The following is a 20,515-nucleotide window of genomic DNA, read 5'->3' as shown; positions in this document are numbered from 1 at the left end:
CCCCCCCGTGGATGTGGTGTTATGCAGATTGTTTATGAAAACAAGGTACTTGCTCTAACGTAATTTATCTGCAAATGTTGTGCATAAACAGCAGCTGCTCTAGCATTAGGACAAGAATAAATTAATACTAAATACGACTCCAAATATACAAATACCGTGACAATAAAAGGTAGAACAGCTTCTCTTGCCTTATGTGTTGTTTTCTCCTCCTCCGTTTCCATCAAATAAGTAAAGAACAAACACCACTGGGATAGAAATGACTAAATGAGCATAAAGCTCTGTACGGTCTGCAATGTTGGTTTGTTTACATCTAACTCCCACAATTCCTTGCGCTCAGGCAGTTTGGCGTGATTTTCCTGGAACGTTACAAAGTCATGAGTCATGGTTTGAAGTCGTCATAAACCGGCCTTGAGTGCAGCATCAAAGCAGCCACTCTTTTAATTCTGCAGATATTATTAACTTTGGGTAATCTAAACAGGTGAGTTCTATCAGAATTAACCGTCCTACAGGTGTAGTGACGGTGAGAATGAAGCACAGACACTAAATGAGGTTGTATACATGTGTTTTTGTGTCAGGAGTCAAGTGATATCTGAGGTGTTTTGGTCCAACAGACTGATTCCAATCATTAGGCCGTTAGCTTTGCCAGGGTCACACTCTATCTTTTTCATTACAACAATGATAAATGGGACAAAGGATGTGACCCGGCTGTTTTATTGTGTTTTCAATGACAGATTTCCACACTGCGGTGTTTTCTCTCATTCTTATCAAAGATAAAATTGTTGCGGTTTAAATCAACATTTTTTTTATTCCAGAAAATTTGGCTACCTAATACCTCCACCTGACAGTCACTGCTGCTTTTCCTAAATTTCAAATAGAAATTGTTGTCATTTTTGGTTTTGTTGAAGCAGAAAGTTTTACATCAAATTGCAGTGATGATGTAAATGAATAAATCAGGCAAAGCGTAGGTATTTAAGTGATATCCCTGAATTGGAGGAGGCAAAGGTAAGGGTATCGGCTGTTACGCAACACTAATAAACACAACAAAAAATATAAAGGGTTGTCTTTCCATGCAATAAACTTCAATATACACATTAAATACATCCATGGAAATGCACCAAGTATAGAACTGAAAGGACACTTTTCCAACTGTACTGTTAGGATTTATATTATATGTTTGTGTATTACCAAGCAAGTTCAGTAAAACACAAACACACAATTGTCTTTGTATTAGTGGGTTCAGTAGAGCTAACAGTAGTAGTAGTAGTAGTAGTAGTTGTTTATTCTGTCGTTAATTACTTTAACACCAAACCATCGTATCCATTTGTTTCATATCCAATGCGACCTAAAGGGTTTAGGCTGAAGTTCAGATTTATTTTGTCTAACCCTATTTAAACACAATGTTTCCACATGAAACAAAGAAAACGTTTTCAGTGTAATCATTGTTAGATATCCAACAGAAGAGAATGCATATTTAATTTAATTCAGGTAAATCATGTTCTTATCACTACCAATACTGTTCCTAGTCTTTAAACAAGTATTTTCTTTAGTCAATCCTCAGTTCTATATTTTTGATAATAGTTCATTTGTACATCTTTTAAAGTTTTGATTGTTTCAGACGGTTTGAATCGATCTTCCAGGCCATTCCACAGATTAACCAAGCTAACAGAAATATATAATATATTACATTTTTATTTGTTCTTGCCCTTAGCTTTTTTTTTTTTTTTTTAGTTTTATTGAACCGTTTCAAAGGCTTGATACATGGAAACTTAATATGGTTCTCCATACAAGAACAGGTAGTATATAATTAACAATTAACTCTGGTGACAGACTGGACATACTCTTTATCTCATGAACATAAAAGATTAAAATAAAAATAAATAAAGACAGGCAGCAGATACAACAAGACAGTGGATTACGTAATAATATCAACTAATAAATATGCGTATAAACACACACACACACACACACATGTACATGCACTCATACATGCAGGCCTATCTACTTTTATGTGATCCCAAACCTGTCCAAACAGGGTTCCCCCCCCCCCCCCCCCCCCCGTCACCCTTCATCTAAAGCATACATCCAGAGGATGCACTTTCAGTCTGGCACAGAGCCGTTCTGTCCTCGTGGAGTTTCTGATGTTTTCCAGTGTCTTAGAAGGACTGGACAAGCGGCTGTCGTACCCACTGAAACTGCCCCAAAGTTACATTTGGTTTGGTTTGGTCTCTGAGGTTTATCCCCCAGTGAACAGAGCTCTGGGTTTGAGGAGGGTTCTGCTCCGAGCCAGTTACTTCAAATATTTAGAGTGTGAGTCCAGAAGGGTCTGATTCAAACACATTCACACATACAGTGAAGGAAAGGTCCAGTTTCTGTGGGCATTTCCAAACGTTTGCCTCAGGTTTTCCTCTGAGGCTGTACTGACGTTTCCTACATTCGAACATCTCCTGGATGGAAGGATGGAGTGAGTTTCATTGAGCTGTTTTGTGCCAAAGACGCAGACGGTGAACCATCATGTTCCAAACTGTGTGTGTGTTGTGTTTGTGTGCAGCTGGATTTAATCACTGACCTGCTGGGGACTCCTTCGATGGAGGCGATGAGGACGGCTTGTGAAGGCGCTCGTGCACACATTCTCAGAGGACCTCACAAACAGGTCAAATAATACCACACCTCACACTGTCAGTGGAATGACAAAGGCCCTCTGTTCATATGTGGTCTAAACCAGGGGTGTCAAACATCAACCCCCAAAGGTTCCACTCGGGGGAATTTTGCAAAGTACAAAAATGACACTGAAGATATTAACAGTCCAATGGTGTTGATATCGTTTTAGTTCTGGTTTCCACATACAGAACAATATGATCTACAGTAAAAGAACAGCATAACAAATACCGATAAATAATGACTCCACATTTTCTTGTTGGTTTAATGTGAAAAAAATATTAGATTATGACTTTAAATAATGACAATTAGAAATTTCTCTTTGCTTTTGTGCAAAAAAATTTTTAATGAAAATTCATGAAAATTTTACATTTACAGACCATCTTTTAACAGTAAAATGTAAATAACATGAACAAATATGAACACACCTGAAATGTCTGGAGAAAATGAAGTGAAATTTGAACATTATTCTGCTGGTTACTGAAGGTTTATACCTTTGTAGATGTGATCTGTAACGCACACATGGAATGATCAACTGAAGCATAATACTGTTAAAGTTGCACTTATTTTTCATACAAAATTTCAGTTTATTCCTGTTATTCAATATTTTCAGTTTGAATAGTTTGTAAAGCAAAAATATTTTCATAATTTAATTTTTTTTTTTTAACTGTGACAAAGAGAAAATGTTGGAATTGTTATTATTTGCTATATGCTATATTGCTATTATTATGCTATAATTTTAGCGGTCTGATCCACGTTAGATCAAATTTGGCTGAAAGTGGAACCTTCAAGAAAAAGAGGTATGACGTCCATGGTCTAAGGCAGACTGTCAGACTTTGGAGTCTTTTGTGCCTGTTCTAACAGATGACTGTGGCTTTATTACTAACCCCTGCCTTGGACCATCCACACTCAAACAGGACTAGAGAAGGTTATCACCCGCAGTGGTGGACTTTCATACTAGTACTTCAGTTTACAATCTGAGGTACTCGTACTTTACTTGAGTATTCCACTGGCTTTCCATGTGTCCTGTCACTCAGTTTTCTCACAGCTTTAGTTTGTTTTTCAGATGACATTTTTACAGGCCCTTCCAGACCAGCTCCAACACACAACCTCAGATGGGTTTATTAGGAATGCTTGGGATAAAATGAAGGACAAAATATTTCAGGTTTTTTTTTTTTTTTTTTAGAACTTTCTTTTTATTGAAGTTTTCAAATTGAAATAACAAAAAACAAAATACAAAAAATATTAATAAATTAAAAATAAATTAAAAAAGGGGGGGCAGTGGAGAACTACAGTTAAACAAAGGTCATACACTGGGGCAAAGCTAGGATCTTCAATCACAGTGGGTTACTATTTTTTTACGTGTACAGTCCAAACAAAAATTCACAAGACATTTTTAAGATGGAAAGAATTACTTTTGCAATAAGACGGCAAGTTTTTTTTTGAAAAGGTGGATTAGGTCTGTCACACCAGTGTAACATCATTTATCTAAGACCATGTCTTATGTCCATTTCACCCTTTTTTCCCCTTTTAAACCCTTTTAGGTCAATGTTTTCGATTTTATTTTATTTATTATTTTTTTAAATATCACAAATGTGCACCCCAGCACTCCTGTTCTAGAGAGTTTAGTTGTTAATTTTGTATGGTAAATCTTCCATCTTTGGTACTGCAGACAGGACCAATCCTCCTTATTTGTATTATCGGTGCAGTCATAGAAGTATCAATGTGAGATTAAACTGGAATTTTCAGATGAATGGATGAGAATGGTGAGTTACTATGTGAATGAATGTGAACCATGAACATACCAATAAAAAGAGAATTGGAAAAAAAAGAAAGAAGATTAAGGGAAAAGAAAGAAAGAAAGGAAAAGGAAAAACCCCTTTAAAAACCTTTTGGATTTGCTGAAAATGGCATCATCCCACCGCTGTAAGCTCTTTTCCTAAGTTCATTACATGTCTGTATTTCTAGAGGCTGATGAATTCATGTAGGACGTGTGTTTGAGCTCCAGCTGATTTTCGATGGTAACTGTTGTTGTTGTTTGTCTGCAGCCATCCCTTCCTGTTCTCTACACACTATCCAGCCAAGCCACCCATGAAGCGGTCCACCTCCTCTGCAGGATGCTGGTGTTTGATCCGGTGAGTCAGCCCGTCGGACATACTAAGCAGTGTTTTAATAAGCGACACCTTAACTTAACAACGTATCGACTGAATGACTCATAATTATCGGGTCGGATCCGACAGCGTTCACAGCGTTACGTTTAGTTCACGCCGGCCGTCACCACAGAAAACCTCACACTCCTACATTCCTGCCTCCTGCTTCCTGCTTCCTTTTCCTTCCTTTCTTGTCTTACTTGAGGTGGATGAAGTGATTACCCATCATGCATTGCATCTGCCGTACAAGCCTGTGGGGGGCAGTGTACCATCTGGGGTCGCTTCAGTTGCTCAGGTCTAGGTTCAACAATGATGAGAGGTTGTGGCGTTTTTGGATCTTTCTACTTAATTGTGGCTGTTTGTGTCCAATAAAATGTTTTGTCTTAAAGAAGAAAAAAGGTTTAAAGTTCAGATGAAGGAAGTGACTCCAGAAAACAAATCTGTGGACTCTTGGATTTGCTTAGCTTAGCTGAACATCATTCAACTTTACTTTGTTTTGTAATACGCATCCTTTATTAGGGCTGTTAGAAAATATGGGTTCTACAATATATCACAATATTTCATTTCACCATACTGTATCCATATTAAAAAGGACTGTATCGATATGTTTAGGTATTATTCAAATGCAGATATGGTGGAGGTTCATTTTTGTTTTTCCTTTATTGTTTATATCTTATTTATTATCATTTAACACTGTTTTATTAAATACTGGTTATTTGAATCCTCCTAAAAGCCCTTTTTTCTGTCTGAGAGGCAGATGTTGGTTCCTTTGTTGGATTGAACTCAAATCCTGTTCTGATGTTAGTTGTGAACTAATAGAATCTGAACATTTGAACAGGATCTGAAACTGGAATGTCTGGAAAACAGAATTTCAGTTTGAACTCAGTTTGAACATTTGGTGATAGAACATTAGATCCTGTTGGGATCAAATAAAAGTGTTTAATATTTGTGCAGATTTCGGGTGTGATTCAGTTCTTCCAGGAAATAATCATTTTAAAAAAAAAAGAAACAAAAACTTGTCTTTTTAACAGTATCAGGATTATTGTGATATAGTGTTGTGATCCTAGTATTGTGATTTGTATTGTATCACCAGATTCTTGCCGATACACAGCCCTACCCTTCATAGACATTCCTTCATTCCTTTTCCAAACAGTTCTTTATTTTATTGTATTTTATTCACTTATTGTATTTATGCTGTAACCTGTTTTTTGTGTCATGTTTTGTCTTTTTAGTCATTTTTGTCTGGTCTTAATGTTTTCTTTTTTACATTACTGGTTCTACTTAAGCGGGATACACACATATGGATTTTCTAAATCTGAACAGATTTTGTATTTGTTCCAGACCCTACACGTGAAGATAAAAAATCATAGATGGAACAGTTTTGATCGTACTGTGTGGTGTGCTCTGATAATCTCAACACACCACACGTAATGATTCTATCCTACCACTGATCTAAAGTCTAGTCCTCCAAGACAGAAATATCGCATGATCAAACGTGATCTAACAAAAACGCAGAAGAAGAAACATAGCAACAACTGGAAAACACAGCACACAATGGAAGTGGACATTCTAGAGGAGGGAATGATGGGGTTCTGACTATTTTTGACAGAAAAATCCACAATCTCGGAGCTTCACTGAACTTTATGTTTCAGGTCGGCCATACTTGTTTTTGTTTACGCCTACTTCCTTGTTCCTCAGTCAGGTCACTTCTTGATTGGCACCTCACTGTTCAATTCAATTAGGATTCAGGGTGCTCCGATTCGATTAATCAGTCATTTTCACGATAATAGCGATTATTACGATTATGACGATTTTTGACGCATCTTTTCCCCATTCAGGATTTTTTTCTCCCTCTGTGTCTACTTCATACTTTTAAACCAGGTATATTTGTCAGTATCTAAAATTATTATCTTTTAGTATAATATTATATATAACATTTATCTTTTATTTGTGTCGAACCACTGAATGATCCGACAGATTTTCCACCAGGGAACCAACAGGACAAAGGCAGCAGTGGCAGATACAGTCAAAGCTGCTCTGATCCACAAATACAGGTTTACAGTTACCTGCAAAACATCTACTGGATCAAAAGCAATACTTTGAAACATATACCTATTAACAACAAAAAAAAACTGTGGTGGGATGAAGTCCACAGTTTTTTAAGAAAACAAATAAAGTGTCTTTGAAAATAAATAAGACTTATTTCAATCAAAGGTGATTTTCACAGATTTCTGTACTAGTCTAATAAAAAATAAATAAATAAAGAATTGCTTATTTAGTTTTTGTGTCCCCTCCAAAGCTCCTCATGAACCCACTCCAACTCTGACCCTCCACACACACACACACACACACACACACACACGTATAGAAAACAGCTGATTCAGTCTGAACCAACACAAGCACTTGTTTATTCAGTCACAATAAATCATATCCAAACTAAATCCTCAATGAGCAGCAGAAATCCAACAACAAACTCCAGATTTCACTATGGACAACCCAAACATGCATCCATGTCGCACTTCTCCTCCATGTTGACCTCAGTGATTCCACAGCTCTGGTTTTGGTCTCATCGTACAGTTCAGGAACTGCTTTCTGGGTAAAATACTTGGAGTTGGGAAGTTTGTATCTGCGCTCCGGCGTCTGCATCAGAACATGTCAGTACTGCTTCCAAACACTAGCTTTTAAACGGCCGGGTGAATCTGACGCTCTGGAACTGGAGCCAAACAGTTACAGCTGGTTTTACTGTGTTCCCATCGGTCAGTTCTTTAAGGCGTCCGGGCAGCATATGCACTTTTACTTTCCTGCTGCGTGCTACGGTTGTGTTCCTGTCATTTAGTAATTATGACAAATAATGTTTTTGAACATTTATGAATTGTTATTGTGAATTGTTATTGTGTCACGTGTCACATTGCGATGAATCTAATAATCAGTGTACTGGCACATCTCTAGTCACAGTTCAGAGTCATGACTGTGGAGCTGTCGGCTTTTCCCACACATGAAGATTTTTGTTTGGAAATCTTGAACAAGTTTAATACTTACAATTGTCGGCCCCAGCCAGTTTTGGAGTCGATTATCGGGACAGATGCACTCTTAACACACCTCAGACTGCAGGATCATCTGATAAAACATAAAATAATCTGGCATGTGTCGTCCTTGGTCGGGAAGGGGAAAACAGGACAAAAACAGCCTGGTTATCTTTATGTGTGTACCCGCTGTAATCTGATTATTATTGGCTCATCAATCGTCTGTGAAGCCATTTTGAAGTGCACTAACCTGAGTGGAAAATTTGTATTTATTTAATTACAGGACAGTGTGTATTGGCATTAGTTGCAAAGAACAAGATACATGCACCAGATTTAGCAGAAGAGCTCATTTTCGTCTGTTGTCCTTGAAAAACGACTAACATAATAAAACATCGCAGATTATGAAGGACTAATAAACTGGAAGAAAACCGATAAACATGACAGATATCTGAAAGTAGGCTCAGACTGAACAATTACAGCCAAATACATCAAAAAGTGCTTACATTCTGAAAGTACATAACATTTTCTACAATAAGAATAAGATATAAAGAAAGAAAAAGACAGAAACCAGAGAGAGGCATACATAAATAAATAAATAAATAGGCTAATTGTACAATAGCAAACCAGACTTAGAAGAAAGTGCGCGAGTAAAAACTAACAAGCTAAAAACATCTGTAGAATTAACCAATACAGTTTATACAGTACATGAGTACAGAGACAAGTATTTGCTTTGTTTGACCAGACTGAATCTTTGCCATTGGCACTGAATACAGATTAGTGTTGGCAGTGCTGGTTATTTAGGAGCCATTGTTGTAGCATTATGAAAAAAATCAGTCAAAATGAAGGTTGACTGATGGATTGACGACAGAAACATAACTATTGCACCAAGGTTTCCATCTTTGAATAGGAGGACACCGTCTGAAAGTATGAGTGTTTTGGCTTCTTCATGTATTGGTGGTTGCATGAGTTGTGTTTTAGGAAGATTCTCAGACTTGTTTTTCCATTAGAGGCGGATCAAGATGGAAATTAGAAAATATTCATAGGACAGGCTTACGTTTCCAGCTCCACTTTGAACGTCATTTTACCTTTACTCATTCCAATGTGTCTGTGTGTCCGGTCCGCAGTCGAAGCGGATTTCAGCCAAGGACGCCTTGGCTCACCCGTACCTGGACGAGGGTCGACTGCGCTACCACACCTGCATGTGCAAATGCTGCTACACCACATCCTCAGGCCGAGTTTACACCAGTGACTTTGAACCCGTCACTAATCCCAAGTTTGACGACGGCTTCGAGAAGAACCTGAGCTCCGTGAGACAGGTCAAAGGTATGGTTGTCCTGGTCACCTGAGGCTGGCCCCGCCCACAGGGGAGGAGTCAGACTGACAGGTGTTTGTAATAGTTACGTTGTTTAGACATTGGGTAAGAAATTAAGACTTTTTTTTTTTTTTTTTTACAGTAACATGTTTAGAGTTGCAGCTATTGATTATTTTGTAATTGATTAATCTTTTGTTTGTTTTTTTAATTTACTCGGAATCAATTAAACGATTATTTGAATAGGCAAAAAAAAGTAAAAATGTGAGAGAGAGAGAGATGTCTGACAATGACAACTTGTCCTTTATTCCATAACCAGCTGAACCAATAACCACAAAAAGTGTAAAAGTAAAAGGATATATGAAAAATATCTATAGAAATACCAACAGTATTAAAGTACATGTAAAAATATTAATAGATATAAACAACAACAAAGCAGTCCAATGACATCTATAAACAATATGTCACTGCAGTCTTTAAACATTTGGATCCAACGTAGACCAACTGAACATGGAACTAACATCCAACTGAAACAAATAAAGACAGAAATTTATAATGTTTGTGTGAAAAAATCAAAGTTTAAAGGAATAAGTGATGGTCCAATGGAGAAAAGTCAACATATAGACATTTTTGTCCTTTTTGTCCTCTTCTCTTCTGATGTTTGTGTTGATCCTGGCATCATGCGCTTCACAATAAGCGTCCGTGTGAAACAACAGTGGAACCAATGTTTAACAGCAGAGAAATTAAGGAAACAAAGCTTTGATTCAGGAAAAATGTAATTGAATAATTTTGGAACAGATTCGAGTCGATTATTTGATTAATTGTTTCAGCTCTAAAAATGTTTAAAGAGATATGCAACCAATCACAGTGACGGTCATAAACGTATTTTACTCACCTATATTAGTCTAAAGATGTGCACAGAGTGAGTGTTCCTGTGCTGGAGTTTTATTCTAGTTATTACAGAGGTATTATAGGTGGTATTTACTGTTGTATTTTTGAATATTCATTAGTTTTGATGTTTATATGATCTTTCAGAGATTTTTACACTTCAGCTTTAAATGTCCTCTATGGGAGCACAAACAGCTCTGCTCTCTGTTTTTATTTTTAGGAACTGAGTTTTGAGTTTGAATTTTTCAGGTGAGGAAATGCTTGGTTTATAGAAGCGGACTCAGGCTGGAGGAAAGAATGCATAATATCACATATGATTTCCAAAAGCAGTTTTATTAAAGGTCTCATTACCATGCAAAGATCCCATTAGCCACTAATACTGAGAGAACATCATGTTGTGATTTAGTTTGTGTTGCACTATGGATTCTATATTTTTTATTTTTAATTTCAGTGAATGAAATTATGTTTCACTGCTCGCTTTAATCTTAGTCCTAGTTTTCCTCCGCTGTGCTGATGTGCCTTCCTGCTCCACAGAGATCATCCATCAGTTCATTTTGGAGCAGCAAAAGGGGAGTCGAGTGCCGCTCTGCATTAACCCTCAATCGCTGCTTTCAAAAGCTTTATCAGGTAAGAGGCCTTTTGACAGACTAGAGTTGTTGAAGTTGTAGATTTTCAGAGGGATGAGTATGTGAAACCTGAGGCTCTGCAGCTGCGTTCAGCTCGTGCATACACCACTTTAATTTCCAAAACAAGGAGCTCTCTGTTATCTATAGGAGGACAAAGGTCAGACGTGTGCTGCCGCTCAGTAACATAAACTAACACAGTGAAGGCCTGTTCATACCTGGCATTAGAATGGAAGTAGTATGTGGAGTTCACTTACCTGTGCACATGTTCACCTGCACCTCCACTAAGGAAGCCTTCATCTTCTGTAGATGTTATGTATGAAGAGCAGAGTCTAGTGCTGGAATGACCTTTTGTAAATACAGCACTACACAAAAGTCTGAGGTTACCTTTTGTTGTTTTTAGAGGGCTGAAATGAATACACACATTCATTTCTTTTCTTTAGCTACAACAAGAAAATACAGGAAATATGTGCACAGTCTTTAAATACATCAAAACTGAACTAAATGTGATGTAAAGGTTAAAGTCACTATGTAGTGTGACCTCTGACCCCAAGACAAGAAGCAGCACAAACAGTTACAAACATCTAACGTGCAGAATGAGACCTGGGATAAAACATCAGAAAATAATGCAATAAATGTCATATTGTCTGAAGAAAAGGGTTAAAGACATGTTAAGGTCAAAGGGAGGTCAGACTAAATACGATCACTTTGGTTGATAGAAGCTGTTTTTAACCTGAAACTGTCGTTTTCCTGCTGTTCATACTTCATTTATATCAGATTGGATGTAAATACACAAACACATGCATATGTGTGGACTTCAGAATAAACCATCAAACCTAATGTTGGACCAGGACTTCTGCATAGTACTGTACGTCCCAAAAACAGAAACTGTTGGACTTAATTCACTGTTGTTCAAAGGCTAACGGTAACTTTTAAGGTGGAATGTTTTCCTGTTGGTCAGTACATGGGTTACACTATTCTCTAAAGTGGTGGTTCTCAACTGGTCCGAGCCCTCAATGACAAGACGAGACCCACACTGATAGAAGTTAAACTTCTCAAATGTATTCAATGAAAAGATGGTGTGTTTGGAACCGGAGATAATAACACAGAAGTTTAATGATAAACCAAACTGACCGGCAGGTGGAGACGATAAATATGGAGATATTCCATTTAAAACTAGAAGCACTCGGAGAGCGCAGACCTCCGCCAAGGCTGATCAGTGGCCCCCCCGTGGGCCCCCCCGATCACCACCAAAATTTAATCATTTCTTCCTTATCCCATTTCCAACAAACCCTGAAAATTTCATCAAAATCTGTCCATAACTTTTTGAGTTATGTTGCACACTAACGGACAGACAAACAAACCCTGGCAAAAACATAACCTCCTTGGCGGAGGTAATAACTAAATTAGAAACACATTTTGAACCAAAATGTGTTCTCTGTAATTTTAAATTAAAGTGCGTTCAGTCACTTCTTCAAACATTTATCATAAAGCTGACATTGAAATCTGAACATTTCAGTAACATTCCATTTTTAACACACTGTGTATTCATGCAAAATGACTTCAGTTAATAACGTGCTACTAGTGTTTCTTCACATTATTTTTTGCCCAGACAAAGGCCTGCCACCCCTGAAAACAGGAGGTTATGACCCTCCTGTTGAGAATGACTGCTCTGAACAACTGAAGCACACCATGAACGGTTGAGCGTTGATGAGCTCTACTTCAGTACACTGTTCAGTAAACATGATGCAAACTAACAGACGACACAAACAACAAGAGACGATTGAAATCTGCAATTTCAAAAATTCCGTTTTGTCAAACAGCTGCAGATCTGTGGTAGCAGCTCCTAGATTTACCAGAAGCAGACATATGGACTCACCTCTGTCATCAGATGATTTCTGGTGCTTATTAGTCTGTGATTTATACGTATTGGAAACAAAACTGATGGAACCTCAGTGCATGTCTCAGTTTAAGGCCTAACGCTTGTGACAGATGGATGAACTTTGGGGCCATGTCAGACTAATCTGCATCAGAGTATTATCCCAGAGTGTGAACAGATGTGTCCGTATGTCGACTCCAGTTAGTAACCAGTTAACCATGGCACCTCCTAAATCTGTACTCTATGATCATGACAGTCGTCAGTTTATTTCCAGATCACACAAGTACATGTTGATGATGTTTTTTTTTATGTTTAAACCAGTCCAGTGAAAATAAATTTGTATTGATGCTTAGAAGGCATTTACTGAAGGTGAGAACTGTTAGCCTCATGGTATAACCGCTAAGTCATCCACTATATGGACAAAAGTATGTGGACACGTTGAATCCAGGTGTTTCTTTTCTAACGGGTCTGGGATCCAAAACAATAAGGACTAATGTCAGAATATAGTTTTATATTATGGGATAAATATCCTATTGATTATTAATACTGATGTTTCTGATCCTCATGAACAGGACATTTTACAGCTGTGGACATGATGTGTCCACATTTATGTCCATATAGTTTATAAACATCAATTTCCTTAAAGTTTAATGGTAGATTTTTCTTCCTCAGTCAGATGTGATGACAGTAGACGGTTAGATGTGGAAGAAAATAATTATTTACAATCAGAGCAGGAAAATATATATAAATTTAGAGGAAGAACATTTAAAAAATCATAGTTATGGATAAAAAAAAAATAAATGTTGAGAGAAATGAAGTCCAAACCATCTCTGAGTCATTTTAGAAACTAAGATAACAATTTAACCCAAATGAACCAAATGCAATGACATTTATCCCATAATATAAAACTATATTCTGACATTAGTCATTATTGTTTGTATTCCCTGTTAGAAAAAGAAACACCTGGATTCAACGTGTCCACATACTTTTGTCTATATAGGCAGTTATCCTATGAGGATAAGGAAATAACAAAAATGGAATAGAGCTTTAAAAACCCTAGGATCGCATTAAAGGTTTTTGTGACATGAATTGGGAAAAGGTGTGAGTTCCAGCAGAGTTGGTACTAAAGCATGTCAGTAGAAGTCACATATACATTTGATAGGCAGAAAAGGGCTTTAAATAATGCACACCAGTGGCTAATATTAACTTCACCCACTTCCTGGCCTTTTCTCACAGTTCCACAGTAGCTCAGCCCTCTGAAATGCCTCCATCTCCGCTGGTGTGGGAATAGCTGCTGCCGCTGCTGTGTGTCATCACCTTTCCCAACTGACAAGCTGCTAAACTGGGAACAAGAAAGCATCTCCACATCTTCTATCATCTGCGTAGCATTTCACTGGAGAGCAGGACTCACAGGTCTGCTGTGTGTGTGCTGAAATATATATATATATATATATATATTTTTAAAAATGAAGAAAAATCCACTAATAATTGCTTTATGGGGGGAGTATTAGAGGGTTTGGTATGCAAATGAATGAGACAAATGCTCTGTAGACCAAATCTGAATGTTTGAAACAAACGTGTCACTTCCAGGTAGACGAGGACCCCTGTGTGTAGGGACTTACTGCATCTTAATGAAGTCAGTTTGTTTTAATATATACAGTATTACTTATTTCTATTTTAAAAAGTTCTTTAAACATGATTTTAATTTGCCTACAGCTTGACTGTTTAGCATTAGGACGCCCACTGTCGCACAGGGCTGGGCAACAAAACCAAACATTAGAATGAGAAACATTTTCATATCAGAGTGTTGATAAGAGATCAATAATTGATCAATGTCAAATCTTGGCTTTACAATCAAAGCTTTGTGAGAGTTTTTTTTTTTTCTTATGGTCAGAATGTTCCTGAAATCTTGTAAAAATGATCAAATATTCATTCACTGTCAAAGTAGAACATTTCTTTATATGGAAATTAGGGACAAATTGAACCCAAAACACAAAAAAACTAGGAATTTTTTTATTATAATCAGACACTGATCTCAGGAAAATTCTCTATTTAAAAATGATGTGATCTATCATGATGATCGTTGTTTTATTGCCCAGCCCTACTTTCACATCTGCACTGGTAAATTTGCCAAATGAGCATTGAAGTTGCTTCACTTTCAGACAATCGATTGTAATTGCGTTGCTAGTTTTAATGTCATTGCAACAGAAAACTGCCCTGAATTCTACAAAAAGAACATGCATTTGGGTGCATTGATATTTTTAGCATATTAAAATGTCCCCCTGCACATTGTTTTTACTCATATTCAAAGATCTATTTGCCAAAGATCAGAGGCCTCATGTATAAATGATGCATTATAACGCTGTGTGTACATGTTATCCAATGTAATCTGTTGAAATTTTCTACATTTGAACATTAGCATAACCCGATGATGCACTGACTGCTCAGGCTCACTTGAATGTGAGCACTAGTTTTGTACAGACTTAAAACAAATAGTTCCTTTTTCTTTTTTTAAACCTCGCTTTCATGTGTAGGGATTCCGAACAGATAGAAGCATTCTAGCTTTTCACTCATGCTGCTGTGACCAGACGTATAGTTCATGCCCGGGTGGAAATCCTGAACATTCACACCCCGTTTAACACCGCGGAGTTACAGGACGCTGGTGAGGTCACCGTTCTTTGGTCAGAAAAACCTGCCAGCGCCAGTAAAAGGGAAGTCATTTGGTCAGAGCCATATGATTGGACCATTTGGAACAGGTTTGGGACTGCCATTCCTGTTCCAGAGGAACTGTTCATGGTCTGTGTCTAAACATGTCGTTGGATTGTAAAACCCTTCACCTGTCTGGAGTAGAGCTGGGTCTGGTCTGGTCTGGTCTGGTCTGGTCAGCTCTGGTCAGCTCTGGTCTGGTCAGCTCTGGTCTGGTCAGCTCTGGTCTGGTCTGGTCTGGTCTGGTTGGTCAGGTCTGGTCAGGTCTGGTCAGGTCTGGTCAGGTCTAGTCAGGTCTGGTCTGGTCTGGTCTGGTCTGGTCTGGTCTGGTCAGGTCTGGTCTGGTCTGGTCTGGTCTGGTCTGGTCTGGTCAGGTCTGGTCTGGTCTGGTCTGGTCTGGTCTGGTCTGGTCTGGTCTGGTCAGGTCTGGTCAGGTCTGGTCTGGTCTGGTCTGGTCTGGTCTGGTCAGCTCTGGTCTGGTCAGCTCTGGTCTGGTCTGGTCAGCTCTGGTCTGGTCAGCTCTGGTCTGGTCAGCTCTGGTCTGGTCTGGTCTGGTCTGGTGGAGGAGCTGACACTGGTTTGTGTAACATGAAAGTGTCCTTCACAGCCTGTGTATCTGTTGGTAATTGGATTTTATTTTCAGAAACTAAAGAAAAACTAGTGGTTAATTGATTTTCATTGTAAAATCGAAGAATTAAAATTGAATTTCAAGGCATTTTCTTTTTCATTGTCAAAACAGATGAACTGAATTGGAAATGGAGAAACGGACCAAAAACACCTGGTTTTCGTAGACGTGCTCCCTACGAACTCCAGATTTTATACGAACTGGAAGACTTGTACAAACCCATCGTTTGTAAGAGTCTTTGTGACCTAGGTATTGGCGCTCTTTCCTTGAAAATGACAACGCCCTATGTCAGAAAATGAAAAAAACAAAATCTGGAGTTTGTCGGGAGCATGTCTACGAAAAAACAGGTGTTTTTGGTTGTTTTCCATTTCTGTCAGGTAGTAAGAGAAAGCAAAAATCAGCCTGTTTTTTAAATTTGGTTTATCGTTTTGACACTGAAAAAGAAAAACGCCTTGAAATTCAATTTTAATTCTTCTATTTTAAAAAAAAATCAGTTAACCACTAGTTTTTCTTTTGTTCTGAGAAGAAAATCCAACACCAGCAGATACACAGACCCTTCACCAGCAGCTTGTGCCGACGGTGTCACGGCACGAAAGGACTGAAGTCAGAAGCAGAATGACAACATGATAAAAGTCTGACTGAACGGTAACTGCGCTGACACGGCAGCGTGTCAGAGATGAGGCTGATGACAGATGGAGCCACAGAACGCAGACCAGGCAGCAGGTTTTAGCCGCTGCTGCAGCTCATGGCCTGTTCCAAAGTGCGGGACCGTAGGATCTATCCCACCTGGAGTTCACCACGTCCCACCAAAGTGTTCCAGACCTTCCATGTTGAACATAAACTACAAACATGGAGGACTGGCAGATCTCAGCTCCTATTAGCGTTCTTACTGCAGAGGTATTTGAACTGTCAGCGATACAGCATTCTCACAAACACAAACCAGATAGATGAGGGGATTATACGTTGTGAAGTCTCATTGCGAACTTGCCCTCCGTGTGCCGCCGTTGTTGTGTTGATTCGCAGTGAGGTTAGGGTAGTTCCATCTGACCCACCTGTAGGACCTCCATCGTTGAAAGGGCGTTCCAGTCCCAGTTGGACGTCTGACACTTCCCCCTCCCCACACTTGGGAACGGGCCGTTAGTCTGTACTGTTACCGGTGGTTGACTAACTTGCATAGAGGTGCATTACTGCCCCTGGTGACCAGGAGGAGGAGCCTCCTCAGCCGATGGGCTTGCTGGTCTGATCCCCTTCCACCAGTTCTGTTAGCGACTGGAACCCTGAACACCAGTCACAGCTGAGTTCCAGTTTTTACCGAGGCCCAAATAACTGTTCTAATGTGTTCTCAGTTCAGATATGATCTGCTTAGGCTGTTTAAAGAAACACCGCTAGAATGGCACTAATCACATGTACTGTGTAAATGATTGCTTTGAATGAACAGATTATCGTAAATCCCATCTGCATGCTCATGTTATGAACAGCTTGGAGTTTCCACGAAGCGCTTCCCTTTACCTGTAACTGTCGTCTTCAGCTTTTTGACTTCTACACACTCATATTCTTCTATGTACCACAGGCATCTACTGTGTGAATGTTGGTTTTCCCACCAAAGTAGTTTAATATGAACTACTTTAATAGCTACGCAATTATTTGTGGTTAAATATTATTACATATTGGAGGAATAACAAAGGACCATACATGCTTGTGACTTATTATCAGATTTGTACAGGAATGTAACTAAATGTATAAATGAAATGTGCATGTATCCTTTAACCAGCGCAGGGTTTTAATGGTGCAGACATTTACACATGAGGCCTCACTATGGTTCCAACTCCTAAAACCTGGATGACCAGTCACATGGACAGTGTTCAGTAAAGCATTTGAAGCCAACCTTTGCTGTATTCCTCCTGGACTAGATCGTCAGTGCTCAAATGAATAGTGTTCTGTTGGGATGAACTGTTGGTTATTGAAGCTATGAAACAGTCACAGACAGGAAGAACAAGTGAAGCTGAAAAAGGGATGAGACTAAAAGCTATCTTTGTGTTAACCCTGCTTTAAACACAACTTATACCACTAGAAAAGCTCACACTGTCATGTAATGAAGGGATTTTTCTACCTGTAAGCCACACTTACCCTGATATCCAGTCAAACCACGGTGTTTGGCTGAACAGTCCTGTCAGCTCATCTGTTTGTATGAAGGAATGTGTGCAGTCTACTTGTGTGCCTCCTGATTTCACTGCTGGCTCAGCTTCCATCTCCACACTCAGCCAAACTGAGCAAAACATCAGCCCAAAGACTTTGAACAGAAACATCCTCAGTCCACACTGCACTGTTTGGATTTAGGAGTCGATGAATCTCAGTTGATCAGTGTTTGAACACAACATGGACTGCAGTGATAATGTTTTAGACACTGTGTGTTCAGTGGTATAGGACGTTTGGGTCAGTATAGTTCTGTCTGGATCTTACTTTGGTCTCCTTGGTCATCCTCCTGTTGGTTATGAAAATATTTGCCTCAGCAGTGTTTGGGAGAAGCGCCACGTCACTAGGGGTGTGTTTACAAAAATCTGTTATTCGATACAAATCACAATACTAGGATCACGATACAGTATATCACCATATATCATGATACTGTTAACAAGACTTTTTTTAAATTCCTGGAAGCATTGAATTACACCAGAAATCTGCACAAATACTAAACACATTTGTATTTGATTAGAACAGGCTCTAATGCTATATCACAAAATTTTCCTCGGTAAAAACTTTAAACTTAAATCAGGTTTTACAGACATTACAGTTTAAATGAAGTAAAATTTAAAAAGAACGATTATGACTTATCTTTGTTTTAAGTTCAAACACAACAAAAATACAGGAGTGAACCAGCTCAGCAGTAACGCTTGTAAACTCTTGGGCCACATGCTGACATCTGCTCAACTCATCATGCTTCATTTATTACAGCATTTGGGAAGCCTTAAGTTGATTTCATTATTAAATTTTATATTTTACCGTGCGATAGCAGGGACCCTGTCATTCAAAACTATGTGTCTATATTATTAATGATTAATCTGACAAAAGCTCCATAAAAAAGTCTAATAGTGTCTATGAGTGCAGTTAAACTCCTGACAGAACACAAACAGCCTTTAGGGCTTTAATGAGCACACACAGGATTTACAATGTTCCACCATGTTCACATAAATCACTTCTGAATTGACTCTGTTCATCTTCACTTTAATTTTCAGATCATAGGACTAGAAAGCTCACAGCAACGTCAGGAGTCATGAGTTGTAGAGTTTTTCATGTGAGTTTAGCGCAAACACACACTATTACATTACATACATTTTCTCCATTACTAATCCATGGTGTCCAGAGTGTTTAGAGCCAGACTGATGAACTAATGTTCCGGTCAAAGCTCATCAGACTCCACCTCAGCGTGCTTCCCTAAAACAAGTGAATGGAGTTTTTTGGGCGCTCTCTCTTAATCCCACACATGCTTTTCTCTCACAGACTGTTTCCATCTCCACATTCTCAGCAGTCTAATTCACACACATGTCAGGAGGTCATCTGAGTTAGCAGAGCTGCCGCTAATGTTTCCTCTGCTCTGACGTTCTTCTGCTGCTCACTGGAACGTTAGTAGTAGTTATCAGATGTAGAGCACAGGGAGGTTTAGTCCAGTTTCAGAAGAGTTTCTGTGTTTACCTTCCACATGTGTTTTCTCTGGAGCTTCTCACACCAGAAAACTTTCCCTCTGTGCAGTGTGTGTGTGTGTGTGTGTGTGTGTGTGTGTGTGTGTGAGGGCAGCTTCTGCCTCAGACCAATCAGAGGGTGTGGGCTGGATAGTGCAGGAGAGACGGAGGCGTGGCTGCATCTGAGCCCAAAGAACCCAGTTTGAAATTGATTTCTTGATCTGGACCGTCGGATTAAAAAAAGGCCGATGCCGATATACGTCAAATTTCCAAATATCAGCCAGGCCGATAATCGGTCGACCTCTACTACATACTGTATATTCTTATAATCAACAGATGTGATGGTTGAAACTCCAAAGTTAAGACCCAGACTATTAAGAAGTCCCTTAAAACAGATGAACTCCAGAAAGGAGAGCTGAACTACGGTGGGCGACATGGCCAAAAACCTTAATGAAGTTTTCTGAGCGGTTCACCATGTTAATCCATTTTTCTGTCAGTATGAACTTGTGATGAGATTGATCTGAAAACACTACCAAACCCAGGTTTTTCTGACGGCATGCTTCTGTTTCTGGTGCTGGAACAGGTTCATCACTCTACTTTTTTCAAGCTCTAATGGTTTTTTACACAGTGCGACGTCTGCTCCGGGTCAGACTTCGCTGAACCGAACCATTCCCACATCACTGAGCTAACACCGACACCTTCGTCTGCTACCGTTTGGTCGTCTTCAGTGTTGCTGTTGGCTGGTAAAGCTCACACATGCAGGCGTACGCAAGGAAACAATGATGCATTCGGTTGATTGAGGCATTTTCCCACATATTCCAAAAACAAAACGGGGCTTGAGTTTGTTTAATTCCATGTATTGCGCAGCCCTCAGTGGGTCTGGACCTGCTCTTCTCAGTCCTTACCTCTGTTTAAACACCAGGTCTGTTCTACTTGGTTTTCAAGCTGAACAGACCAACCAGGCCTTGCAGTCGGTGATGTGG

The 20,515-nt window shown here is 39.0% G+C and overlaps 1 protein-coding gene across 1 annotated transcript in view; it reads left to right on the top strand.

Annotated features, from left to right (window-relative positions):
• LOC115415729 (serine/threonine-protein kinase NLK-like) overlaps window positions 1-14,754 on the top strand; it is a 45,335-nt gene extending 30,581 nt beyond the window's left edge. Inside the window, 6 exon segments of the mRNA XM_030129369.1 lie at window positions 2,549-2,650; window positions 4,704-4,790; window positions 8,953-9,151; window positions 10,560-10,625; window positions 10,628-10,652; window positions 13,764-14,754. Coding sequence (XP_029985229.1) covers window positions 2,549-2,650; window positions 4,704-4,790; window positions 8,953-9,151; window positions 10,560-10,625; window positions 10,628-10,652; window positions 13,764-13,818 — 534 coding nt within the window. The 3' untranslated portion in view covers window positions 13,819-14,754.
• Window positions 14,755-20,515: the final 5,761 nt, after the last annotated feature.

This window comes from Sphaeramia orbicularis, unplaced genomic scaffold (assembly GCF_902148855.1).
Source record: "Sphaeramia orbicularis unplaced genomic scaffold, fSphaOr1.1, whole genome shotgun sequence".
NCBI lineage: Eukaryota > Metazoa > Chordata > Actinopteri > Kurtiformes > Apogonidae > Sphaeramia > Sphaeramia orbicularis.
This window is presented reverse-complemented; position numbering and strand designations above follow the sequence as displayed.